General features: G+C 39.6%; 1 protein-coding gene and 1 long non-coding RNA gene across 6 annotated transcripts in view; one reads left to right on the top strand and one right to left on the bottom strand.

Moving 5' to 3' along the window:
* Window positions 1-597: 597 nt before the first annotated feature.
* Window positions 598-27,316, bottom strand: LOC121394531. Its single transcript, XR_005961753.1, has 4 exons — window positions 27,307-27,316; window positions 20,770-20,826; window positions 14,648-14,723; window positions 598-730 (listed from the first exon to the last, which is right to left on the bottom strand). It is a non-coding gene; the product is annotated as an uncharacterized LOC121394531 (long non-coding RNA).
* Window positions 8,346-27,354, top strand: part of myo3a.L (myosin IIIA L homeolog) — a 120,007-nt gene continuing 100,998 nt past the window's right edge. For 3 of the 5 annotated variants that reach the window (XR_005961752.1, XM_041565853.1, XM_041565854.1), the window contains exons 1-4: window positions 8,346-8,433; window positions 9,903-9,947; window positions 15,425-15,607; window positions 25,179-25,316. Coding sequence is in view for 4 of the 5 variants with exons in the window: in XM_041565853.1 (XP_041421787.1) it covers window positions 15,440-15,607; window positions 25,179-25,316 (306 nt within the window). In the remaining variant the exon portion in view is untranslated. The remainder of the gene's footprint in view (window positions 8,434-9,902; window positions 9,948-15,424; window positions 15,608-25,178; window positions 25,317-27,354) is intronic. The other 2 variants (XM_018267245.2, XM_041565852.1) reach the window with 1 other exon arrangement.

Below are 27,354 nucleotides of genomic sequence, written 5' to 3'. Positions count from 1 at the left end.
TGACAGCAGCACAGAGCGTGTGCAGTGAATCAGCAGAAAAGAAGATGGGGAGCTACTGGGGCATTTTTGGAGACACAGATCTTTACTGCTAAAGGGCTGTGGTTGCCTTGGGCTGGTACAAAAGCCCAAAACTTAATGTACAAAATTTCTAGCTACTTCTTTAGCTAGGCTTTAGTTCTCCTTTAATGGCTGGAAAAAAGCATTTGAGCCAGACAGCCATTCTGATGAAAGGTGTTAAAACTGCCCTCAAGCAATCCATACTTGTTGCACCTATTCTGCATTGGGCCAAGCTATATTGCACCTGATTTACTACTCAGCTGCTGCCCCCCACCACCAACTGACTGCCACCTCCCTAGTCACCCGATTGGCCACATGGCACCCAAGGCACTTGTCTACGGCTCACCTTATTTTAGGGGCCCAGTCCTCTTGTCTGGAAATACAACAAGTGTGAATTCAGGTGTGAATGGATAGTCCCATAGCATCACTCCTTATTCTCAGACAGTGGTGTTATTTACTAAACTCAATATTTTCTGGTTGAGGTTTTTTGGGGGAAAAAGAGCGAGAAAAAAATCTCAAATTTTTCAAGATTTATTTATACCCCGAAACTGCTAAAAGTCTGAATCTGAAAATTCGCCATCTCAAACCTGCCGAGGTCACGTAGAAGTCAATAGCAAGTGTTCCTTTTACAATTTGAAGATTTCATGATCGCTGCTTTGTTTCGTCCAATAATCTGAAAAATGAAAACGATTCTTGCATCAAATATGAAAAATTCCCAGCCCAGAGTCTTTTCCCAGCCACATTTTTTGAGTTATTTTATTAATAAATAAGTTACAATCGTGGATAAGAGTTTGGTGGAGCTTGGTTTAATAAAAATTTGAGTTTTAGTAAATAACCCCCATAATGTCATGTTTCGAAGGCCCTTTCCGATTCCTCATTATAGTATATACACAGCCCTGAGAGTAACCCCAATTATAATGCATTACATTCTAAGTCTAAGATTAATGGAGTGGAATTCTTTTAGAGTGGGGCCAAGTGGAATGTGGGGGGCTGGGGGCTCCAAAAATACAACCTTGTCCAAGGCCCCATTTAGTCTTAATCCAACTCTGACCCCATGTCCAGTACCGATGTGAGGCCTACCGGTAATTTTTCAAGTATCCTAATGGGCCAATCCAACCCTATATGTGTCCTCTATCATTATCTTTATCCCTACTAAAATGCTGGCTTATCTATGCAAGGCAGGAGATTATAGAAAGTCCAAATTCTGGCTGAAAAGGTTTCCTGACTTTTCATTCAAAAAGCCGTAGCAATTTGATTTCTGCACTGAAACACAACATGGAATATAGAATGACACATAGGAGACATTTGTGATGGTCTCTGCAAGATAACACAAACAGGCGAGCAGAGGGGAATAAATCAAGCAAAAGAAGAGTATATAGGACGTGAGCTTCTATTTGAATCATTATGACAAGCTCACATTTTTCTTCCTTGGGGTGAAATTATATTAAATATTCACCCTGCGTTGCTGCCATTTCGGGTAGTTGTTCCTTTATTTCTTTTGCTCACGGTGCCGATTGGATTTGCCATTTGTAAATCAGTGGAGCAAGAAATGAAACAGGCATTTCAGAACCTCTCACCATCTAGGGTACCATAATCTAACGACATTTCAGTTGTGTATCTTCAGTCATGGACATGTTCAGAGTATTCAAGGAATATCCTGATAATAGAATTGTTATGGATGACAAATCTGTGGTCCTCCAGCTTCAAATTTTAAGATTAGGTCACCAAACCAGTGGATCTTAAACAATCTGGCTGGACCCTATCAGGATTATCTGATTGTTCGACCCCGGGCCAACAATCAGATTATAATGGGGGTGACCAGTACAGGACCACATCAATGTACCTATAGGAAAGTGTCTGGGAACATTCAGTGTGTTGTGCCATTGTTCCCTGCAATGTGTTTCTGCATTTAATTAGCAGAGGCTGAAGGGAAATTATCGAGATGACACAAGATTCAAGGATAATTTTAGCCTCTCCAATAAGATCAGAGCTAATAAATGCCTGGTTATTTGCCGCTGCGGAGAAACAATGCTGGGACTGAAGAGGCGCTCGGAGAAGCTCTGATTTATTATGACATACATCGCAGCTAATCAATCTGAATGAATGCGTTTGGTACAAATAGAGGCTGAACTTGCTTTTGTTCCTTATTAAAAGCCATCTTTTTTCTTTCTTTTCTATACATTCCTTCAATTCATTTGTTTTTTTCTCAGTTGCTTTCTATTTTTTTGGAGCTTTTTTATTTTAAGGTTCAAGAAAAGCCTCTGTCACTTGGGGGAGTACCTAGTTTTTTAGGAACCTGCTCCCTGGTCTACTCACTTACTTCTTGCCCAAGGGCCGTCACACCAGGGGGCATAACAGATAAACATTCTGGCAGCACATAAAGCTGCCCAGCCCATCCCAAGCTCAGTCCAGAATGCCCCGACACCATAGGCCCAACCCACCACCAATTATAAGCCTTGCGCACCCCCCAATCCCATCCTACTCCAAATGGCCCAGTCCTCCCTATCTGGTGACCTGTGGCCCTATATCCTCCCTCTCTTACAGTGTGCGCCTAATTCCCTGTCCATAACTCTTCTTCTATCTTCCATGACCTTCCCAGATATCCCCAGACTTGGCACATGAGCAATACAGAAGCTTTTGAAATAGTTTTATATTGCACATGTGCAAAGTCTCGAGAGGTGCATGGAATGCCTGGGAAACTGGGGGAAGATAGCAGAAACCCAACCTGTTGAAATGAATGGCCCCCAAAGACATTCAGCCAAAAAAGTATTTCCAAGAGCAGTATAAGCCGGGGTGCTACTACTCCCTGGGACCTAAAGAAGTAAAAGCAGTAGAATAAGAAAAAGTGCAATGGTGGGAGCCTGGATGCAGCCTTTGTGCATGCACATTTGTATAAACTGGACACCATTGACTTCAAAATTGTTGGGTGGGATATTGCATCATTTCTGGAGGTTGCCATTTAAATGATGTCTGCGCGTGATTCTTTAGGCTCAAGTCTGTTGCTCCCACCCCTGGATTACTGCTACTTCAGAGCGGTGGTACCTCCAGGGTTGCCCTGTGTCAAGTTTTATTTATCTGTCAGGGCCCCCTTTTATTCCTTTTCTACCTCTGCTTGATTCCTTCTGAAGAAGCCTGGTGCTCCACGTGAAACGGGTTCAGGATTAGGAGCAGTGGCCATTGACTTGTTTAATTATACAACATTCTCAATTTCCGGTTATTGTGTGAGTAGAGACAGTTTTTGGGGCCCATTATTTTTAATAAATACGGCTGCACTATTATATATATTTTTTCTTTTCATAAATATTGCATGAATACTTGAGGACACCATGGACTCATCATGAGCTTGCTTGATGTGCATTTACTTTGAAAGTTTAGTAAGTAGGTCATTTTAACATAGGGTGGCTGATTTATCATCCTTGGTCCATCTCACCTGAAGGGTCTACAGCACATGGCACCTTTTTAAACACGTCTCATGAAATTAACATAGCACAGTGTGTTGCACTTATCACTTCATTATACATAATTAAGGGTACTGCACCATAGTATCCATGTTTGAGCTTCCCTAAAGCATTTTGTTTTACATCTTCTTAGTTGTTAGAGTAAAAGGGACCCCCAAAAACCAGGTAAAGGTTTAAATTCCATACTAAAGAGCAGCTCCAGAGCCATCACATGAAACAAAGGTCAACATGGGATTAATACTATTCCAGTACTATTCCACTGGGCAGTATGAAAGAGATGAGCCAGCCCAATTACTGTATGTCATGTATATCTCTAAACACAGCAGGGCTGGATTTCTTATCTTACAATCCTCATTGTGTAATAGGAATGTACCACCAGCCTGTGATGTCACTGGAAGAATCCCGAGGTCTTAACAGATGGTGATGTTAATAGCGCAACAGCCCCGTGTATCATGACCAAAATCAATGAGGCTGGGACCACTCAGCCGTGTAATAAACATTACAGCTGTGACCTGTCTGCAAACAGCCGGGCCTACTGTGGAACTGAACTCACAGTACTGAAACAAGGATCTCTAGTAGGTCATATTCCATATTTTGCATTAAATATTGTTGTGTTGAACACATTCCAATATATATATACTGTAGATAGTTTCATACAGAGCTGAGAAGAAGGTTTAATTTGCAGAGCCCCCCAGTAGATCTTTTTCATATCCAATATTTGCACATTTGTCAGATCCCCAAATCCTACCTCATCACTTGACTTCTATTCATTAATAGGATCATTAATAGGATCCCAGCACTTACTCTTTTAGTCTAAACGTAAACGACGACTAAAGCTCAATGTGGATTTCTTCAATAAGGGGCCGATTAACAAAAGTGCACACTTTAAACCACAGACAATTTAAACCATGAAAAATTCACAATCCATTAAACGCAAAACCCACGAAAAACACTAATACATCTAATATGTCTCCATAGGCATGTGACCTACCGCTTGTACAGGTATGGGAGCTGTTATCCAGAATGCTCGGGACCTGGGTTTTTTTTTCAGATAATAGATTTTTCCGTAACTTGGATCTTCATACTTTAAGTCTACTAGAAAGTCATGTAAACATTAAATAAACCCAATAGGCTGGTTTTGCTTCCAATAAATATTAATTATATCTTAGTTGGGATCAAGTACAAGGTACTGTTTTATTATTACAGAGAAAAAGGAAATCATTTTTTTTTTAATTTAAATTTTTTGATTAAAATGGAGTCTATGGGAGATGAACTTTCCATAATTCTGAACTTTCTGGATAACGGGTTTTCGGATAACGGATCCCATACCTGTACATGATCATTTGGTGATCTTACCATACCGGGGGTTAAGATGCATGTCCAAATGAATACATCTCTAAATAGCAGAGTTAGGGTAAAGGGGACCTGTCACCTTTAGAAATAACTTGATATATCTATATAATTAAGCTGATTTTTTAAAAGAACTTTATCTTTAAAGGGGTGGTTCACATTTAAGTTAACTTTTAGTATGTTATAAAATGGCTAATTGTAAGCAACTTTTCAATTGCCTTCCTTTTTTTCTTTTTTATTGTTTTTGATGTATTTGCCTTTTAATTTTTTCCAGCTTTCAAATGCGGGTCACTGACCCCATCTAAAAAAACAAATGCTCTGTAAGGCTACACATGTATTATTATTACTACTACTTTTTTATTGCTCATCTTTCTATTCTCTTATTCAAATCAACGCATGGCTGCTATGGTAATTTGGACCCTAGCAACCAGATTGCTGAAATTGCAAACTGGAGAGCTGCAGAATAAAAAGCTAAATAACTCAAAAACCACAAATAATAAAAAATGAAATTCAATTGCAAATTGTCTCAGATTATCACTCTCTACATCCTACTAAATGTTAATTTAAAGGTGAACAACCCCTTTTACTACAGTCAGTGGAGTAACTAAAGGCTTTACAAGCCCCGGAGCATCATTTGCACCAACCTAGCTCGCAGCCCTGGGGGATTTGATGCCTTTAGTAGATTCTGATAAACAGGAGGGCACAGTCAAACCTCCAGGTCTCATGGTAGTTATGCCTCGGAGTACAGGATAGTAGCTCTGCTTGATAATATTTTCTGCTTGATTTTTTAATCAAAAACTTTTAGGAAACATCTCCTATTTTGTACATCCCACTCTGCACTGCCCTTTCGTGATTAGCCCCGGTAACGTATAAAACTAGTCTCTAAATTCATTTTGAATTTGAAAAACAGACACCAAGCTGAATATTAATTCTGCCAAATGTGCTGCGTTTACACCTTAATTTAGCACCACGGATAAAAGATATTAAAGTTTTATTGATGCCTCTTTTGTGTTGTGTAGTTTTTATCTTGGCTCAGGAGAGGAGGCCTGACACATTAGCTCCTCTCCATTATTCTAATTGGCAGCTTTAATATTTTATTGGGTAGCGTCGGGTATTGGTTTCCACTGCTTTTACACTGCGCACTACCCATGAAACTACTTTTATAGGAGGAGTATCTGATGAGCACTAACTGCATCAAAATACTTTAGCCTTTGTACCCTTTGAATTCTGCTGAACTACAACTCCCAATCTCCCAAGAATGCATTATTGCTGGCACAGCTTGCACAATCATTTTGCTTAATATTGACCAATGAACAGAGGCAGAGCGTCTACGGCAGTGGATATTTGCCTTAAGTTCCAGACCATTTGAAGTCCCAGAGGTTCCTTCCATTACAGATGTGAAAATGCCAGTACTGTCATGTGACTGCCACCCAAAAATGCAATCATGAGAGAAGGAGGATTGAGAGTACCAGAGGGAAAATGCTTATTGGCCATTCCTTATTTCCACCATAAGCACTAGTGGACACTCTACATATATTGTTGTGTGAGTGGGACCTTGACATCAGTTTCTGGTGGGACCTACAAGTGGTTGGTCCAACATTATGTGTAAATCATCTCTACTGATGTTTTCGGTGATTGGCAGCAATAAAGATTGATTGTGAGTAATGTGGTGTAGGGGTGATGTGTGGAATGGCCAGATACCTGTGGGTCGGGCTGGTTTGGGGCAACTTCCACCCACATCTTGCAGGTCACTCTTCTTAGCTCTTAACATTTCTTAGCTCTCTCTGTTCTTGACCTTACTCTGCCAGCTTTCGGCAGCCTCCATTTATAGGTGCACTCCTGCCCAGCCCCACCCCCTTTAGTGATGTCAGAGATGGGCGCAGGTCTGTTAATGGACATGCTGGCCAGGTTCAGGTAGGGTACAGGTTGGGAGCAGGTGGGTTAGCATCGGGTGTAGGTTGAATTTTTTCAACACACACACACACATAACTATGGTGTAGTTTAATGAGGAAAAACAAGGCTGAACCCAACTTGTGCACCATTGACTAAACCCTATTCCAGATGCAGTATAGGGTTCTTCAGACACATAGTAGATGCAAATGGGGTCACCTTTACTGGTAATGTTATAGGTTCTAAAAACAGCTCATCATACTACTGGTCCAATCCATGAATAGAGTGCAACCTATTTATCTCACACACCTGCCTCTCTCAACCCCAACACCTCTGAGTGAAGGAACCACTATTTAACTAGTTTTAAAGGAGAAAAAAACCCTTATTAAAAAAAACCCTACCACCCTACCCCACATAGACTCCCCCTCCCTCCAGCTCCACAGCCTAGCTGCCCCCCAGGCAAATGCCCCCAACTTTTTACTTACCCCTTGGTGCAGATTCAGGGATCGGAGTTCACAGCATCCACTGGTGTCTTCTTCCGGCGCCTCTGCAATTTCCGGCAATTGTGGCGCATGCGCTGCCACGCCGGTCTCATTGTCAGATTACCGAAGACCCAGAAGATGGCTGCCATGAACCCCGATCTCCTTTAACCTGTTGAAAGGAGTAGTGATGTGCAGGTCAGGGAAAAACACAGCCCACATCCAACTCTAAGCCACACAAGCTTAATCCGCACCGACCCTAACCCACAAAACGTTGCCATTGTATGACCCAGTCCTAACCTCTACCCTCATCTTCTTGCTCTGTACACTACATCTGTGTGCACCTCAAGTTCCAAGACAAGAAATATTCGGGAGCAAAGGAAGAGTGTACTTCCACAGTCTCACCCCACCCAACACTTACCTGTAATTTTTGGCCAAATTTCAACCTTGAACCCGCCCAACCATGGATCTGTGGATCACCGTGGGTTTCAAGTCAACCTGCACATCTCTAGAAAGGAGGCTATTGCCAAGCATTAAAAAAGGCAACTATTGCTGAAAAAAACCCACATTGCTTAAATTACAAACTGGATAGCTGCTGAATAAAAAGCTAAATAACTCAAAAACCACAAATAATAAAAAATGAAAACCAATTGCAAATTATCTAAGAATATCATTCTCTACGTCATATTAAAAGTTAATCTAAAAATGAACAATCCCTTTAAATACACCCTATCCTTCCATGATTTTGAATGTCCCGTTTATACTGACCACTCTCTAGTTAGAGTGCAACTAAAATAAATAGGCAACAGAGATTAAGGACAATGCAATTAAGTGCATTTCCCATTTGCTGTAGGTTTTCATTATAGACAGAAGGAGTTAAGGCACAAATGACTATGACACACAGTTAATCCTTCTGTAAGCTCTGTAGAGATTTTCATCTTCACTGACACCTACTATAAGAGACTGGGGCAGATTTGCTATTTCTGGATGACATGTATGTTTGTAGCCATGTAATAGACTTAAGCAGCGGGTTTGGGAAATCCCAGGGACGTATTGGTCTGCAGGAGGAAGTGTCACCAAGAAAATAGATTTGGTTCATCTACACCGACCAAAAAATGAAGCTTTCTTCCCCGAAAATTGCTTTCTAACTACATTTAATCGATTGCCAATGTCACCTGAGATGCTGAAACAGAAAAAAGGTGAAATTTCAAGGACAGAGCGATAAAAGGAAGCCTACCTGAAACCTTAGGCTAATGTGACACCAGTTTCACAATTTACATTGGTCAGAATGTTTAGCTTTAAAAGTTTAATGCTCTGCAAGTCAGGGAGTAGGCAAGTAAAGGAGACTCAGCACTTGCTGTGTATGTGATACCGGAGTGCTGAATGCTCCTAGCAATTCCTGATGTAGGTGAGTATGAAACAATTCATTTTTCCCTAGGATCAGTGGAGGCTTGTAATTGGTTTAGCTCACTGTGTGTGCCGACTCCTTATGCTCAGCTCTTACAATTTCTCCTTGTCGATATTGCTGTTATAATGCCAAAAAACTATACAAACACTGTGTATATACAGGTTATATTATGGGAAGGCCGTCTCCCATAGACTCCTATTTATCTTAATAATTCTACTTCTTAAAAATGATTTCCTTTTTCTCTGTAATAATAAACCAGTAGCTTGTACTTGATCCCAATTAAGCTATAATTAATCATTATATAAAACAATCCGTCTCGGTTTATTTAACGTTTAGATGTTTTTTTAGTAGATCACGTTATTACAGTTATTGGTGTCTTTGCCACTATTTAGTATACAAAATAATTACCAACCGGCCTTGCAGTATACATATTTTATAGATATTTATTTTTAAAGGACAGGGTTGCTAGATAACACAGGTATGGGATCCCTTATCCAGAAACCCAAATTAATGGAAGCCCATATCACAAAGACTTGATGTTACTCTCAAAATTCAACATTATAAGTATTTCCTTTTTCTCTGCAATAATAAAACAGTACCTTGTACTTGATCCAAACTAAGACAAAAAAAAAAAACAATCCCACTCGGTCTATTTAATGTTTAGATGATTTTTTAGTAGACTTAAAGCATTGGTGATCCAAATTATGGAAAGACCCCCTAATCCGGAAAACCCTAGGTCCCGAATATTCTGGATACCTGTACTAATTCAGTCTTATAAATGTAAGAACTAAAGTGTAAGTGCAACCATTCCTGTATTTGAATAAACTCATGATTTATTAACATGCAGAGCTGATAATTTATTCTGCCTGTCGCTGATCTCCTTTTAACTCCACTGCTTTTTACAGTGAATATTTCTTTTCAAATAAATATTTCTAAACCATCCATGGCAGTTTAGTGCATGTGACCCCTCTCCCACGCTAATTTTTCTACAGTGTAGTTTTCACACTTATTTGCAAAGATAATAATATGTTTCTTTCAATAAAATCCTAATTGGGGGGGGGGGTTATCTGTCTTTCGCCTGAGATTATTTATCGAGCCAAAATAAAACAAAAAACATTTTTCTTTACCAACTTCTGCTGCTACCGTGTTTTACAATAAAAAAAACTTGATTTATAAAGCAAAGAGAGGTCCAGAAAGCATATGTGATATTGTTAATGTACAACTATGTGAATGGTTAGTCTTTGTGTTTTTACCCTTTAGTGCCAAAGACTTTTGAACAATGGAACTCTAAAGTGTTTTATAAAGGTAAGTGCAGAATTCCAGTATCACAAAAAAGCACATTTTATCTGTTTAGGAATCCAGTTTATTGTCTGGAATGGCCTTGTTATAAAGCAATGTAAAATACAATTGTTACAGTAAGGAAATCAGCATGATAGTCTTTTTTACAATCTGGAGCCACAAGTAAGTAGGGATGTAGCGAACGTCGGAAAAAAAGTTCGCGAACATATTCGCGAACTTGCGCAAAAATGCGATCGGTTCGCGAACGGTTCGCGAACCCCATAGACTTCAATGGGAAGGCGAACTTTAACATCTAGAAAAGACATTTCTGGCCAGAAAAATGATTTTAAAGTTGTTTAAAGGGTGCAACGACCTGGACAGTGGCATGCCAGAGGGGGATCAAGGGCAAAAATGTATCTGAAAAATCTGCCTGTGTGTGCTTGGAAGAGATAGTGTAGGGGGAGAGCTGTTAGTGATTTCAGGGACAGATGATAGTAAGTTTGCTGGCTAGTAATCTGCTTGATACTGCTCTGTATTGGAGGGACAGAAGTCTGCAGGGATTTGAGGGACATTTTAGCTTAGGTAGCTTTGCTGGCTAGTAATCTACTGTTCTCTTTAAACAACTGCCATACGTTGACCTTGTAGGCATTGTTTGCCCAGTTTTTTTGGACGCAGCCACTGAAGCACAGTTGCCATAAAAAATATGCCATATAAATGCTGAAAATAGTCATTTTTCGCCATACGTTGACCTTGTAGACATTGTTTGCCCAGTTTTTTTGGTTGCAGCCACTGAAGCACAGTTGCCAGAAAAAATATGCCATATAAATGCTGAAAATAGTCATTTTTTGCCATATACGTTGAGTCAACGTATGGCAAAAAATTACTATTTTCAGCATTTATATGGCATATTTTTTCTGGCCTCTGTGCTTCAGTGGCTGCGGCCAAAAAAACTGGGCAAACAATGCCTACAAGGTCAACGTATACACTACTACAGCGGTGGATACGGATTACGTAAAATATATGAATGCTGCTTGAAAAAAAGTAACTCAAGTGGTTTTTCTAGAGACGATAATATTATCAATATTTAGACAAAATGTGAACAAGCTCACACAGCTAGATGGCGGGTTGAAGAAAACACTGTGCAAATAATGCCTACAAGGTCAACGTATACACTACTACAGCGGTGGATACGGATTACGTAAAATATATTATGGCTGCTTGAAAAAAGTCACTCCGGTGTTTTTTCTGGAGACGGTAATATTATGGATATTTAGACAGAATGTGAACAAGGTCACACAGCTAGATGGCGGGTTGAAGAAAACAGTGTGCAAATAATGCCTACAGGGCAAATAATGCCTAAAAGGTCAACTTATACACTACTACAGCGGTAGTAAAATAAAAAAAAGTAAAATAAAAAAAAAATGAATATTAAAAAAAAAAAAATTAAAGTTGGTGCTGCTGAACTACTAGGAGCAGCAGATTAGCACACCAGTCCCACTCCCCAACACTGCTAGACTAATAGCACTGGGCTCTTATAGTAGTAGTAGTAGTAGTAGTAAAACAACAAAAAATAAATAAAAGCAGTCCTTACAAGGACTACTGTTATTGCAGCAGTCAGCAGATGAGATCAGAAGCAGGACAGCTGCCCACTGCAGCTACATACAGAGCACTGCAGTAGAAGGTAGATTACTAGCCAGCAAAGCTACCTAAGCTTAAATGTCCCTCAAACCCCTGCAGACTTCTGTCCCTCCAATAACAGAGCAGTATCAAAAAGATTACTAGCCAGCAAACTTTCAACTGTCCCTGAAATCACTAACAGGCAGCAGCTCTCTCCCTACACTATCTCTTCAGCACACACAGGCAGAGTGAAAAAACGCTGCAGGGCTTCGGTTTTTATAGGGAAGGGGAGTGGTCCAGGGGAGAGCTTCCTGATTGGTAGAGATGTCGCGAACTGTTCGCCGGCGAACTTGTTCGCGCGAACATCGGGTGTTCGCGCTCGCCGGAAGTTCGCGAACGTCGCGCGACGTTCGCCATTTTGGGTTCGCCATTGTTGGCGCTTTTTTTTGCCCTCTCACCCCAGACCAGCAGGTACATGGCAGCCAATCAGGAAGCTCTCCCCTGGACCACTCCCCTTCCCTATAAAAACCGAAGCCCTGCAGCGTTTTTTCACTCTGCCTGTGTGTGCTGAAGAGATAGTGTAGGGAGAGAGCTGCTGCCTGTTAGTGATTTCAGGGACAGTTGAAAGTTTGCTGGCTAGTAATCGTTTTGATACTGCTCTGTTATTGGAGGGACAGAAGTCTGCAGGGGTTTGAGGGACATTTAAGCTTAGGTAGCTTTGCTGGCTAGTAATCTACCTTCTACTGCAGTGCTCTGTATGTAGCTGCAGTGGGCAGCTGTCCTGCTTCTGATCTCATCTGCTGACTGCTGCAATAACAGTAGTCCTTGTAAGGACTGCTTTTATTTATTTTTTTGTTGTTTTACTACTACTACTACTACTACTACTATAAGAGCCCAGTGCTATTAGTCTAGCAGTGTTGGGGAGTGGGACTGGTGTGCTAATCTGCTGCTCCTAGTAGTTCAGCAGCACCAACTTTAATTTTTTTTTTTAATATTCATTTTTTTTTATTTTACTTTTTTTATTTTACTACCGCTGTAGTAGTGTATAAGTTGACCTTTTAGGCATTATTTGCCCTGTAGGCATTATTTGCACACTGTTTTCTTCAACCCGCCATTGAGCTGTGTGACCTTGTTCACATTCTGTCTAAATATCCATAATATTACCGTCTCCAGAAAAAACACCGGAGTCACTTTTTTCAAGCAGCATTCATATATTTTACGTAATCCGTATCCACCGCTGTAGTAGTGTATACGTTGGCCTTGTAGGCATTATTTGCACACTGTTTTCTTCAACCCGCCATCGAGCTGTGTGACCTTGTTCACATTCTGTCTAAATATCCATAATATATTATGACTATTTTCAGCATTTATATGGCATATTTTTTCTGGCAACTGTGCTTCAGTGGCTGCGTCCAAAAAAACTGGGCAAACAATGCCTACAAGGTCAACGTATGGCAGTTGTTTAAAGAGAACAGTAGATTACTAGCCAGCAAAGCTACCTAAGCTAAAATGTCCCTCAAATCCCTGCAGACTTCTGTCCCTCCAATACAGAGCAGTATCAAGCAGATTACTAGCCAGCAAACTTACTATCATCTGTCCCTGAAATCACTAACAGCTCTCCCCCTACACTATCTCTTCCAAGCACACACAGGCAGATTTTTCAGATACATTTTTGCCCTTGATCCCCCTCTGGCATGCCACTGTCCAGGTCGTTGCACCCTTTAAACAACTTTAAAATCATTTTTCTGGCCAGAAATTTCTTTTCTAGATGTTAAAGTTCGCCTTCCCATTGAAGTCTATGGGGTTCGCGAACCGTTCGCGAACCGCTCGCGTTTTTGCGCAAGTTCGCGAATATGTTCGCGAACTTTTTTTCCGACGTTCGCTACATCCCTACTGATTGGCTGCCATGTACCTGCTGGTCTGGGGTGAGAGGGCAAAAAAAAGCGCCAACAATGGCGAACCCAAAATGGCGAACGTCGCGCGACGTTCGCGAACTTCCGGCGAGCGCGAACACCCGATGTTCGCGCGAACAAGTTCGCCGGCGAACAGTTCGCGACATCTCTACAAGTAAGACAGAGAAATAGTGGATGCTGGGGGTTGGGGATGAGAAACCACTGCTGGGCTAATGGATCAGAGCTTCCCAAAGAAATGGAATCCTACATAGAGCATAGTATTGTGGTGAGATCCCACAACTTCAGGGCTTTACTGTATTTAGTGATTTCAGGTTTAGGGTTAAAGGCAGTGTTAGACTGGCCTGGCGGGAAACCGGGCAAAAACCCGGTGGGCCCCGACCCTTAATGGGCCCCAGCCGGGCCAGACCCTTTTCTCGATCATATTATACAAGAAAAAAAAATTTCCTTCAGCGCGCTGCGCAGTGCCATGTGCGCATGCCGAACGGCGCTTTTCTAGCAGGAGCACCGAACGGCGCCCCCAAGCAGGAGCGCGCTCAGCGCATCACGTAGGGGGGCGGGGGGTCAGAGGGCCCCGGGCCCCCCAGTCCGACCCTGGTTAAAGGAACAGTAATGCCAAAAGATTAAAGAATGACAATACAATGTACTATTGCCCTGCACTGGTAAAACTGGTGTGTTTGCTTTAGAAAAACTACTATAGTTTATATAAACAAGCTGCTGTGTAGCCATGGTGGAAGCCATTCAAGCACAGGATGCATAGTAGATAACAGATAATACTACTATAGTTTATTTAAACAAGCTGCTGTGTAGCCATGGGGGGCAGCCATTCAAGCACAGGATACACGGTAGATAACAGATAAGTTCTGAAGAATCCCATTTTATATTATAGAGCTTATCTATTATCTATTGAGTAGCCTGAGCCTTTTCTCCTTTTTTCAGCTTTGAATGGCTGCCTCCTGACTACACAGTAGCTCATTTATACAAACTATTGTAGAGTTTCTGCAGCAAATACACCAGGTGTATAAGTGCAGCACAATCAGTCCATTATATGTTTATTACTTTAATGCACTTTAATTTATTTGGTGTTACAGTTCCATTAATTATGACTCTAGGGGGCCTATTTGCTAACATTCAAACTTTTTCTCTAAAAATGTGTGTTTTTTTTAATATTTCTCTAAGACTGTAAAAAATTAGACTTACAGGGTCTGCCATGAGGCTGGGTGAGATCTTTCTTCCTCCTTCCTGTAACATAAATTCTGTAAGCCTGGTCTCCAACCTGTTTAAATTGTATACATTAGTTAATACAGTAATGTCAGAGAATTGGCAGCAATTTGTAATACTTGCTTACAGACTTCACTAAAGACAACATTTGTTGTACACTACGGGGCAGATTTACATAGGGTTGAATATTGAGGGTTAATTAACCCTCGATATTCGACTGCCGAATGTTAATCCTTCGACTTCGAATATCGAAGTCTTTACCGCAAATAGTACGATCGAATGATGGAACAAAAAATCGTTCAATTCAAAGGATTTTAATCCATTGATCGAACGATTTTTCTTCGACCTAAAAATTGTTACAAAGCCTATGAGGACCTTCCCCATAGGCTAACATGGCACTTTGGTAGGTTTTAGGTGGCGAACTAGAGGGTTGAAGTTTTTTTTTAAAGAGACAGTACTTTGACTATCGAATGGTCGAATATTCAAACGATTTTTCGTTCGAATCTTTTGAATCGAAGTCGTAGTCGAAGTAGCCAATTCGATGGTCGAAGTAGCCAAAAAAATCATTTGAAATTCAAAGTTTTTTTATTCTATTCCTTCACTCGAGCTAAGTAAATGGGCCCCTACAAGAACCTACAAGAATTTGTTTTATGAAAGTGAACTGTACCTTTAACCTATAATGACATTTCTAGTGGCTGCAATGTCGCTCATAATACTGTTGATTACCAGACTATTCTGCCTCTTTCTTGATTTCAGGATTATTCGCACAAGATGTACTCGTTAGGGAGAAAGTCGATGCTATTCGATGGCTTCCCTGACCCCACTGATACATGGGATATATGTGAAACTATTGGCAAAGGAACTTACGGGAAGGTTTTCAAAGTAACAAACAAGAAAAATGGAAGTAAAGCAGCAGTGAAAATCCTAGATCCATTTCATGTAAGTTACATATTGTACTTCAACTCTTCTACTGGCATGATGATACGAGATACTATTCCCTTATACAACCTCCAGTCTTTATGCCTATCGCTCTTCTCCTTTATCCATCCAGACAATTGCCAACCCTGCTCTTTCCTCTCCTTTCCTTGCCGCCTCATCTGTTTTCTGTCTTATAACTCTTAAAAGGTTCAAAGCTTCCCCAAGTGTAGATACACATACTGTAGCAACCAATGAAAGGATAACTTTCCACTAAATGTCATCTGCTGATAGGTTACTATCAATTGCCACCTCACGCTCATGTCTTTCTTTTTATTACAATACACCCAAAAGTGTCCCTTAGTCATGGATATTTTTGTTTGCAGGAAGTGGAAGTGGGCATGTAGTTAAAGGGGACCCGTCACCCAACAAAATTATTCAAAATCCTATTTTATCATGTTAGTCAAGCAAAATGAACTTTTATTACACTATATAAATCATTTGAATCTTGTTTCCTTCAGTCTGGGAATTCATAATTATAACAAGCAGGCAGCAGCCATTTTGTGGACACTGTTATTAAGACAAGTCTTGTATCATCTCAGAATCTTGTTTGTGCACCAGAATGGGGGACCTGATGTCCATCCCCATGCCCTGGCTACACAATTAAATGGTGAAGAGAACGGGGGAATGTGGGGAGAGCAGTGACATCTAGGAGGTGCTGAATGGAAAGTGAAAGGAATGGTCTGCCCCGTCTCTATGTCCAGGGCATAGAGGAGGGGCAGACAATATTTGATTGACAGCTGAGATTTTTAAATGAGCTTACAACAGCTATGAATGCTTTTATAAAAAATAGAAATTGGATTTTATATTTAATTTGAAAAGGACTTTTCTTATTCAGATGTTTGTGTCTGGGTGACAGGTCCACTTTAAGTACTGGTCTATTTGTTTTCATAAAGTGTTTTATTGCCCTCACTGGACATATTAATCACTTCATAGGAATATAAAAATATAAAATAATTCATTTACATTTTGCAGAAGGGTTGAAAGAAACATTTGGTCATAATTTAGTGAAATAAGTATGTGCAATATTGGGAAAATCTCTTTCATGGGAAATAGTGAAGGGCTCCAGAGAAAACGTGGAAAAGGGATGTAGCAGGGTTAAAGGCTGTTTGTAATACAGGTATGGGATCTGTTATCTGGAATACTGTTATTCAGAAAGCTCTGCATTACGGAACGGCTAACCCACAGACACCATTGTACCCAATACATTTTTAGAAATGGTTCTCTGTAATAATAAAACAGTAGCTTGTACTTGATCCAAACTAAGATTAATTAATCCTTACTGGAGGCAAAACCAGCCTATTGGGTTTATTTAGAGGCACATTTATCAAAGGTTCAATTTCAAATTCATGTTATTCATGTTAAATTCGAATATACTAGAAATTCGATTGGAGGGTTATTTAATAAAAAAATCGAATTTCGGAATGTTAGGAAGGCTACTAACATATCCAAATTTGTCCCTGGACCTCTCCCATTGACTTGGCAGGTTTAAGGTGGCGAATAGATGAATTTGAGGGCTGAGTATGATAAATCTCAAAATTGGAATTCGAATTAAAACTCGAATTGAGTTTGAATAATTCACAATTTGCATTTGAGAGTTGTGACTATAACAAAATTTGAATAATCAACTTAAAATTTTCAAAAAAAAGCCAAGTCCCGAGAGTTCTGGATAACAGGTCCAATACCTGTACATAATTAAATACAGTACATAGCACCTTTCTCTCAGTTTACATGATTTACACTTCTCAAGGCATCCCTCATAGTCATAGACCATATTTGCACATCAGAAGGGAGTGACAGCAATTCCAGACTGTAAAATGGGTTGTTATCTTTATAATAATCTAATTTATATAGTTGGAGTTTGCTTTGTATTTGTTTATTTGAGTGTGTCTCCTTCCTTCCTCTTTCAAAGTAGGTGTTCAGTGTACATGACCCATGGCTTTAGTAGCAAACATTGAGTTGCATTGAGTCCCAGGTCTTATTTCTGTCCATTAAAGAGAAGTTCCTTGAGTTGCTCTATACTGCTCCTATGATAGATACACATGATATATTTGAACAGTAGGAGATTAAGGGTGTATATAGGGTTGTGCAGGTGTGCTTTATGGCACATGTACTATATTCTGAGCGGCATCTTTCCTGCAAGTGCATTGGCTTAGTGGGGATTCACAATACAAAGTGTTCTGTGTTGCTTTGAGTCCATAATGATTCCATTATTTCTCTGTGCAATGCTAAAGTTCCATTGTACATGCAAATCAGCACAGCAAAACAGCAGTAAAGATGCGCAGGTTCTATAACCCTTTCAACTGTGGGTCATTCCCCAAGAAGTGACTTTTCCAAGGTCTCAAAGACTTGGAAATGATCTTCAAAAAGTTTATCTTTCTTAATATCTAGTGTCAGACGCACCCAGGGTTGGACTGGGAGTCTTGGGGCCCACCGGGGCTACTGCCCCAGGGCCCCCCTACGGCCGCCGCTCCGGAGTGCTGCAGGGAGCTAGTGCGCATGCGTGCGGTGCCGCATTTGTGCGCACGCGTGTGGCGTTACCTTTGTGCGCATTCGCATATAGTCTATTCTACCGCGACTCCGAACAAAGTGGGGTCGCGCCGCCCCACTAAGTAGTGGATCTGGGCCAGCGGGGCCCACAAGAGCCCGGGGCCCACCGGGTGGACGCACCAGTCTAGTGATCTTTAGGGCTTTTCTTCCTACAATCATTTTTATGTCTCTTATTCGTTATAAGGTTGTTTCAATTGTGACAGTTTCTTTGTTCTTTAAATCTATTGAAAAATAACCAGCAGCACACTGTTAGATTTGCAAAAAGTGCTCAAGTGTAACATTCATTTAGCCCATAGCATACAAAAAGGCAACGTTTCAGGCCTCCCAGGCCCTTCAAGCCTGGGAGGCCCGAAATGTTGCCTTTTTGTATGCTATGGGCTAAATAAATTTTATTTTTGACTGTGTTCTTTAAATCTAAACCTCAGTCTCCAGAGTTTGTATGTTGAGAAAACATCACTTTGAAATGCTATGTCTATGTCTGCTTCAGTTTCCTCTAGATACACAGGTTTTTTCCAACATTCCAAAACTTACAGTCAGATGAATTGTCTCTTGATGAATCTAACACTAGTGTGTGTGTATTGTGTGAATGTGATAGGAACCCTACATTGTAAGCTCCGCTGGGACAGGGACTGATGTGAATGATGTGTCATCTTTGTTAAGTGTTGCTGAATATATTGTTTCTATATAAAATAAAGAATTAACCAGGGAGTGATAACAATTATAAGAGAAATGGAGGGCAGGAAACCATTGGGACTATTAAATAGGTTAAGAATTTATTTGGGTAGTTCTCAGCATTATTTTCATTTAGAAAATTTAGAGTTATAATGAATGAGTGAAATTGATAAATGAAGGCTGGAATGCTCCTTTTTATTGTACATATCTCCTCCCATGGTGCTATTATAATAAATTAATCTAGTCATGTATTAATGATATATATAAAATGAATTGAGTCCTATGGGAAAATAGGAATTGCCAGATAAAGCACTGCATGGCGCTATATAAATACATGATGATGATGATGATAATCACTATTCATTACATAAATAAAATCTGACTTTTAAAAAAATCAAGATTTTTTCGGAATTTATTAAACCCCAAGGATGGAAAAGTCAGAATCTGAAAATCCGGCATTTTAGGAGGTTGCATATAAGTCAATGAGAAAAGTTCCAATGGTTTTTTGATGCCCGCTGGGTTTCGGGCAATACCCTGAAGTTTTCTGAGTTTTCGGGTGAAAATTAAGAAAAAATTGTGAAATTTGTGAAAATTGGATGAAAAAATTCCGAAAAATTCGTGAAAATATGATTTTTTTTCCCCGAAAAGCACATTTTTGGGAAAATGTTATAATAAATAAGCGTAAAAAGCCAGAGCGGAGTTTGTAGCAGAAAATATTGTCATAAATTCGGACTTTGATAAATAACCCCCTAAAACAACTCCTTTAATTTGTATAATGTTCCACTGCTGAGCTGCACTGCCATGACCCTATTCCTCCTGTATTTCATCTTCATATATGATACACCAACTCCAAGTGCCACTCAAAGCCAGCAGCCATGAGTAATAAAACAGAAAGCACCATGATTTGCTGTATTTAGCTTTCCCACGTTGCCCGTGCATGATCTTTCATACATCCTGGACTTGATGTATGAACAGATTCAATTAAATAAAAAAAATGTTCTTGTTCAAGATTTTCCCATAAATTTCAATTAAAAATTCTCTGTGGTCGTGCATAGCAGCCCCAAAGCAAACACACAAAGTGCTGGACTTTAGTTTAAATTGACTTTTTTGTTTTTTGTATTAAAATGAAAAGCTTAAATGGCATAAGGGTATATGTTTGGTTAAAGGAGAACTAAACCCTAAAAATAAAAATGGCTAAAAATGCTATATTCTATATAATGAACTTATTGCACCCATCTAAAGTTTCAGCTTCTCATCAGCAACAATGATTCAGGACGTGAAACTTGTCACAGGGGGTCACCATCTTCTAAAGTGTCTGCACTCACATGCTCAGTGGGCTCTGAGCAGCTGTTGAGAAGCTAAACTTAGGGCTCGTCACTAATTATTCAGCAGAAAATGAGGTTGGCCTCTAATATAAGCTAATGTTAAAGTCTGATGCTAATTGCACTGGTTTCTGTATTAATTAATATTTAGCCCTATATTATGACAGTTATATTCTATGTGTACTGTATATTGTGAGTGGGTCCCTAAGCTCAGTAAGTGACAGCAGCTCAGAGCATGTGCAGTGAATCAGCAGAAAAGAAGATGGGGAGCTACTGGGGCATCTTTGGAGACACAGATCTTTACTGCTAAAGGGCTGTGGTTGCCTTGGGCTTTTACAGAAGCACAAAACTTAATGTACAACATTTCTAGCTACTTCTTTAGTTAAGCTTTAGTTCTCCTTTAAATGTGTCTCATTAATATTCCAAGTGCTGTAAAAATAACCCTCTTAACTCCAGTATTTCATAGTAAACGAATAGGATGACGTTACCTGTTTTAAAAAGACATTAGTCTCCGTTACCTAATCACCGCCCAACCCATAACTGTGGAACTCATCTAATGAACTCATTAGCTGTTCAGTTTACCTTTCCTTACAGACTGCTTTTCAAACCATCTTGAGGGACACATAACTCATTGTATATCTAGGAGAAAGGAAAGTAGAAGGTTGTAATGAGAGATACACATATTTCAGCTGATTTGTTTTATAATCAGCCATTCTTCTGGTCAAAAATCAAAAGAACAAACACAGAAATGTTATATTTTATAAGTCTAAAGTAAGAGACTAAAAGATGTTATACATAACCTGATCAGGTTAGGACTTCTAAACGATTAAAACTGATTATACAGGTTTGATAACTGTTGTGCAGAATGCTCAGGACCTGGGGTTTTCTGGATAATGTATTTGTATCTTCATACCTTAAGTCTGGTACAAAATCATGTAAACATTAAATAAACCCAATAGACTTTTGCTTCCAATAAGGATTAATTATATCTTAGTTGGGATCAAGTAAAAGCTACTGTTTTATTATTACAGAGAAAAAGGAAATCGTTTTTTAAATATTTGGATAAAATGGAGTCTATGGGAGATGACCTTCCTGTAATTTTTGAAATTTTTCTGGATAAAGGGTTTGCAGATAATAGATCCCATACCTGTATTAAAAGTATAGGAAAATATTTTGCAAAGAAATTCTTGAAACTTTTGAAAACAGTCAGAATTTTACTGCATCTACCATAAATACTTGGTCAGCTGGCCATTATATGATACTGAGTGATTGTTATACATATTTATCCCTCTACACTGCCACAAATGTGCAACCTATTGGGTTCAGATCAACTGCATTGCACACACTAGTCTTTTGAAAAGGACATAAAACCTCAACATGTGAACCAATATTTTGGTCCCCTCAGAGACCTTTATCAAGGTTGAGTCATGGGATAATTCTGTGTGTGAACTGATGTTTGTAAATGTTCTCTTTCAAGAGTTGGCAGTCATACTCCATCTTTACTGAAATTATTATTTTTTTTTTTACAATAACATTATTGAATCAGTTCATATGAACATTGCCGCTTAAAGGGACCCTTCACGTGCACTCATAAACTTGCAACAATAAACTTCTCTGTTCTGCTGCTCCGGTGGGCCCAGTAGTTACGCCACTTAGTCAGACCTCTTCCAGTTTCATTAATCAGCTATTCAGCTCTCATCAGTTGGCCTGTAACATTTGTTTAGGAGGCAGAGACAGAGACTGCAGAGAACACAAAAAGTCAGACAGACGCTGTTTACCTTGCAATTACATTTACAAATGAGTGAAAATGTTTAACAAACATCTATTGGAAAGTTAATTAGAGCTACAATTTCTTTGCAAGAAATAGTTTTTGACCAGGGGACCCCTTTAATATTGGTAAGTGAAATTCAGTGTTCTGCTCTTTGGAGAAACACATACTATATCAAAGCACAACAAATACTATATTAAAGGAACAGTAACCAAAGAAACACAAGCATTTTAAAGTAATTAACATATATTGTAATCGGGGCCAGAACTAGGGGTAGGCAGAAGAGGCACCTGCCTAGGGCGCTGTCCTCCCTCCCTTCTGTGGCTTTCTCCTCCAACGCTCTCCCCTCCACCTCCTCCCCTCTGACACTCTTCCCTCCGCCCCCTCCCCTCCGACGCTCTCCCTCCCATCCAACACTCTTCCCTCCTTCCCCTATGTTACAGCACATGCAGACGCAGGTTGCGTTCGGGTGCACTCGCGATGAGAGGGGGTGCAGCGGGCTGGCCGGCCAGGTTGCCTAGGGCGCCTGGTCGGCTTGGTCTGGCACTGACTTTAATATATCATTAGCACTAGGGATGTAGCGAACGTCGGAAAAAAAGTTCGCGAACATATTCGCGAACTTGCGCAAAAACGCGAGCGGTTCGCGAACGGTTCGCGAACCCCATAGACTTCAATGGGAAGGCGAACTTTAACATCTAGAAAAGACATTTCTGGCCAGAAAAATGATTTTAAAGTTGTTTAAAGGGTGCAACGACCTGGACAGTGGCATGCCAGAGGGGGATCAAGGGCAAAAATGTATCTGAAAAATCTGCCTGTGTGTGCTTGGAAGAGATAGTGTAGGGGGAGAGCTGTTAGTGATTTCAGGGACAGATGATAGTAAGTTTGCTGGCTAGTAATCTGCTTGATACTGCTCTGTATTGGAGGGACAGAAGTCTGCAGGGATTTGAGGGACATTTTAGCTTAGGTAGCTTTGCTGGCTAGTAATCTACTGTTCTCTTTAAACAACTGCCATACGTTGACCTTGTAGGCATTGTTTGCCCAGTTTTTTTGGACGCAGCCACTGAAGCACAGTTGCCAGAAAAAATATGCCATATAAATGCTGAAAATAGTCATTTTTCGCCATACGTTGACCTTGTAGACATTGTTTGCCCAGTTTTTTTGGACGCAGCCACTGAAGCACAGTTGCCAGAAAAATTATGCCATATAAATGCTGAAAATATAAATTTTTTTGGTTGCAGCCACTGAAGCACAGAGGCCAGAAAAATTATGCCATATAAATGCAGAAAATATGCATTTTTTTGGTCGCAGCCACTGAAGCACAGTTGACAGAAAAATTATGCCATATAAATGCTGAAAATATAAACTTTTTTGGTTGCAGCCACTGAAGCACAGAGGCCAGAAAAATTATGCCATATAAATGCAGAAAACATGCATTTTTTTGGTCGCAGCCACTGAAGCACAGTTGACAGAAAAATTATGCCATATAAATGCTGAAAATATAAATTTTTTTGGTTGCAGCCACTGAAGCACAGAGGCCAGAAAAATTATGCCATATAAATGCAGAAAATATGCATTTTTTTGGTCGCAGCCACTGAAGCACAGTTGCCAGAAAAAATATGCCATATAAATGCTGAAAATAGTCATTTTTTGCCATATACGTTGAGTCAACGTATGGCAAAAAATGACTATTTTCAGCATTTATATGGCATATTTTTTCTGGCCTCTGTGCTTCAGTGGCTGCGGCCAAAAAAACTGGGCAAACAATGCCTACAAGGTCAACGTATACACTACTACAGCGGTGGATACGGATTACGTAAAATATATTATGGCTGCTTGAAAAAAGTGACTCCGGTGTTTTTTCTGGAGACGGTAATATTATGGATATTTAGACAGAATGTGAACAAGGTCACACAGCTCGATGGCGGGTTGAAGAAAACAGTGTGCAAATAATGCCTACAGGGCAAATAATGCCTAAAAGGTCAACTTATACACTACTACAGCGGTAGTAAAATAAAAAAAAGTAAAATAAAAAAAAATGAATATTAAAAAAAAAAAATTAAAGTTGGTGCTGCTGAACTACTAGGAGCAGCAGATTAGCACACCAGTCCCACTCCCCAACACTGCTAGACTAATAGCACTGGGCTCTTATAGTAGTAGTAGTAGTAGTAGTAGTAAAACAACAAAAAAATAAATAAAAGCAGTCCTTACAAGGACTACTGTTATTGCAGCAGTCAGCAGATGAGATCAGAAGCAGGACAGCTGCCCACTGCAGCTACATACAGAGCACTGCAGTAGAAGGTAGATTACTAGCCAGCAAAGCTACCTAAGCTTAAATGTCCCTCAAACCCCTGCAGACTTCTGTCCCTCCAATAACAGAGCAGTATCAAAACGATTACTAGCCAGCAAACTTTCAACTGTCCCTGAAATCACTAACAGGCAGCAGCTCTCTCCCTACACTATCTCTTCAGCACACACAGGCAGAGTGAAAAAACGCTGCAGGGCTTCGGTTTTTATAGGGAAGGGGAGTGGTCCAGGGGAGAGCTTCCTGATTGGCTGCCATGTACCTGCTGGTCTGGGGTGAGAGGGCAAAAAAAAGCGCCAACAATGGCGAACCCAAAATGGCGAACGTCGCGCGACGTTCGCGAACTTCCGGCGAGCGCGAACACCCGATGTTCGCGCGAACAAGTTCGCCGGCGAACAGTTCGCGACATCTCTAATTAGCACGCACTGGTAAAAGCTGTGTGTTTGATTCAGAAAGACTAATATATTTTATACATAAATTTTATGTAGCCATGGGGGCAGCCATTTAAAACTGGAAAAAAGGAGAAAAGTTACAGGTTACTCAGCAGATAACAGATAAACCCCTAAACAAACAAACAGTGTTTTATCTGTTATCTTCTATGTAACCTATGCCTTTTATTTATTTTTTACAGCTTGAATGGCTGTCCCCATGGCTACACAGCAATTTGTTTATATAAATTATAGCAGTCTTTCTGACTGCAGAGCAACAATACATTCTGTTTTTGTTGTTACTGTTCCTTTAAATGTTTTGATAAATGAAGGACAAAATCATATTTATATTCTGGCAGATTGCTTATAAAAAAAGAGCGCTTGCAAGTGTTCTGAGTTACTTATTTTAAGTGTGGGTATTATTTTTAAGTTAGGGTATTTGCATTATAGTATATCCCGTTTTTATACTGCATTGTTGCCATTATAATTACAGGAAGATATAGATGAAGAGATTGAAGCAGAATATAATATTTTGAAAGCTCTCTCCGATCACCCAAATGTAGTGAAGTTCTATGGAATGTACTTCAAGAAAGATGCGAAGACTGGCGATCAGCTCTGGCTTGTTCTAGAGGTTGGTACTGTGTGAATTCTAATGCAGCTATACATATCTTTATAGAGACTTAAGGTGGCCACAGACGCACAGATCATATCGTACAAAACTAATTTTCGTACGATATTCGATGCGTGTATGGTGGGAAAAGAGACGACCGATATCGCCAGAAGACTTGGAATCGGGCTGGACGGAAAATTTTGATTGGGTGCCTTTGAAGGAACCCAAACATCACCCATTGTTAGTGCTGAATGTCAGATACAGGTAGAATTCTGTTGTTTCTACCTGAATATTCAGCTCTACACTTGTGTATTGAAACAAACATTCTTTCTTGGAAACATCTTTTCCAAGAAAGATCGTAATTGTTACGTCTATGGCCACCTGTTCAATATGACTGACAATTCATATATCCCCCCCCTAGAATAATATTCTGAAGATCTAGGGGTACACAGCACACAGTTAAAGAAAAAGAATGTAGATGTATTTCAGAATCATAAACTTCACAAAATTAAAATGAAAAAAAAAAATATATAAACTTACAAGCTCTTAGATGCTGAAATTTTACAATCACGTTTCTCAATTTTTTTGCTTTTAATAAACATTGAACATTCAAGTTTTGGAAACTCTCATTTAAATGAGTGAGTTTTTGTGCAAAAAAAAAATGAATTACTGTTAGTCGAATGTTGCGAAATCAGCCCCTTATTGTAGTGTACGCTATAATGGCCATACTTCATAACTTCATACTGTACTCAGTAAAGAGATATCTTCTTTACACTTTTTTTCTACCAATATCGAACAATAGATTGTTATGCACTTCTTACCCTCTCTTTCATATAATCCTTTGATGTATCATTTAAATTTAATTTTACATTTTTAAAAAATGTTTTTTTAACATTTTTCAAATGTTATTTTAAAATAGGAAATGCAACAAAGCGTTGATTTCAGATAGAATTCTACTTTAAGGGGCAGATTTACTAAGCTCGAGTGAATTTCCGAAGTAAAAAAAGTTTGAATTTCGAAGTAATTTTTTGGGTACTTCGACCATCAAATAGGATACTACGACTTTGAATTTACTTTGACTTCGATTAGAAGTAAAAATTGTTCGAATATTCGACCATTCGATAGTCAAAGTACTGTCTCTTTAAAAAAAACTTTAACTTCAAAACTTTGCCAACTTAAACCTGCCATAGCAATTTTTTTATGAGTATCGAAGGAAAATCGTATGATAAAATTGTTTGAATTGTACGATTCGAAGTATGGCCGGAGTACGATCGTATGATCGTACTACGATTGCACTACGATCGTACGATGAATAAAATCCTCCGACTTCGAATTTGAATGTCGGAGGATTCTATTCGATGGTCGAATTTCGAAGTATTTTCCACTTCGAAATTCGACCCTTGATAAATCGGCCCCAATGCGTATGGCATGTGGTGTGTTTTGCACTAACCCTGTACTTCTATTCTTATTCTTTTTCTCTAATTGTTGAGTAGTATACATATAAATACTGTACAGGTATAGGATCCCATATCCAGAAACCCGATATCCAGAAAGCTCCGAAATACGGAATGGTTGTCTCCCATAGACTCCATTTTATCCAAATAATCCACATTTTTAAAAATGATTTCCTTTTTCTCTGTAATAATAAAACAGTAGCTTGTACTTGATCCCAACTAAGATATATTTAATCCTTATTGGAAGCAAAACCAGCCTATTGTGTTTTTTTAATGTTTACATGAATTTCTAGTAGACTTAAGGCATTAAGACCCAAATTACGGAAAGATCCTTTATCCGGAAAACCCCAGGTCCCGAGCATTCTGGATAACAGGTCCCATACTTGTAATATATTTTATGCTGAAGGTGGAAGAAGACATGATACTCCGATTCACTAAAATGAAACATCATCTTTAGATATCAATAAGAGATCGGGACTCAGTAGAAATTATAAAATACATCACAGAGTTGAAAAATCACCACAATAAAGTCACAATTAAAAAACAAATACATTCACCCGGTCGTCAAATCAAATGGTATCTTCAATATAACCAGCCAGAAGCCA

The sequence above is a fragment of the Xenopus laevis genome, chromosome 6L, assembly GCF_017654675.1.
Source record: "Xenopus laevis strain J_2021 chromosome 6L, Xenopus_laevis_v10.1, whole genome shotgun sequence".
In the NCBI taxonomy this organism is placed as follows: domain Eukaryota; kingdom Metazoa; phylum Chordata; class Amphibia; order Anura; family Pipidae; genus Xenopus; species Xenopus laevis.
This window is presented reverse-complemented; position numbering and strand designations above follow the sequence as displayed.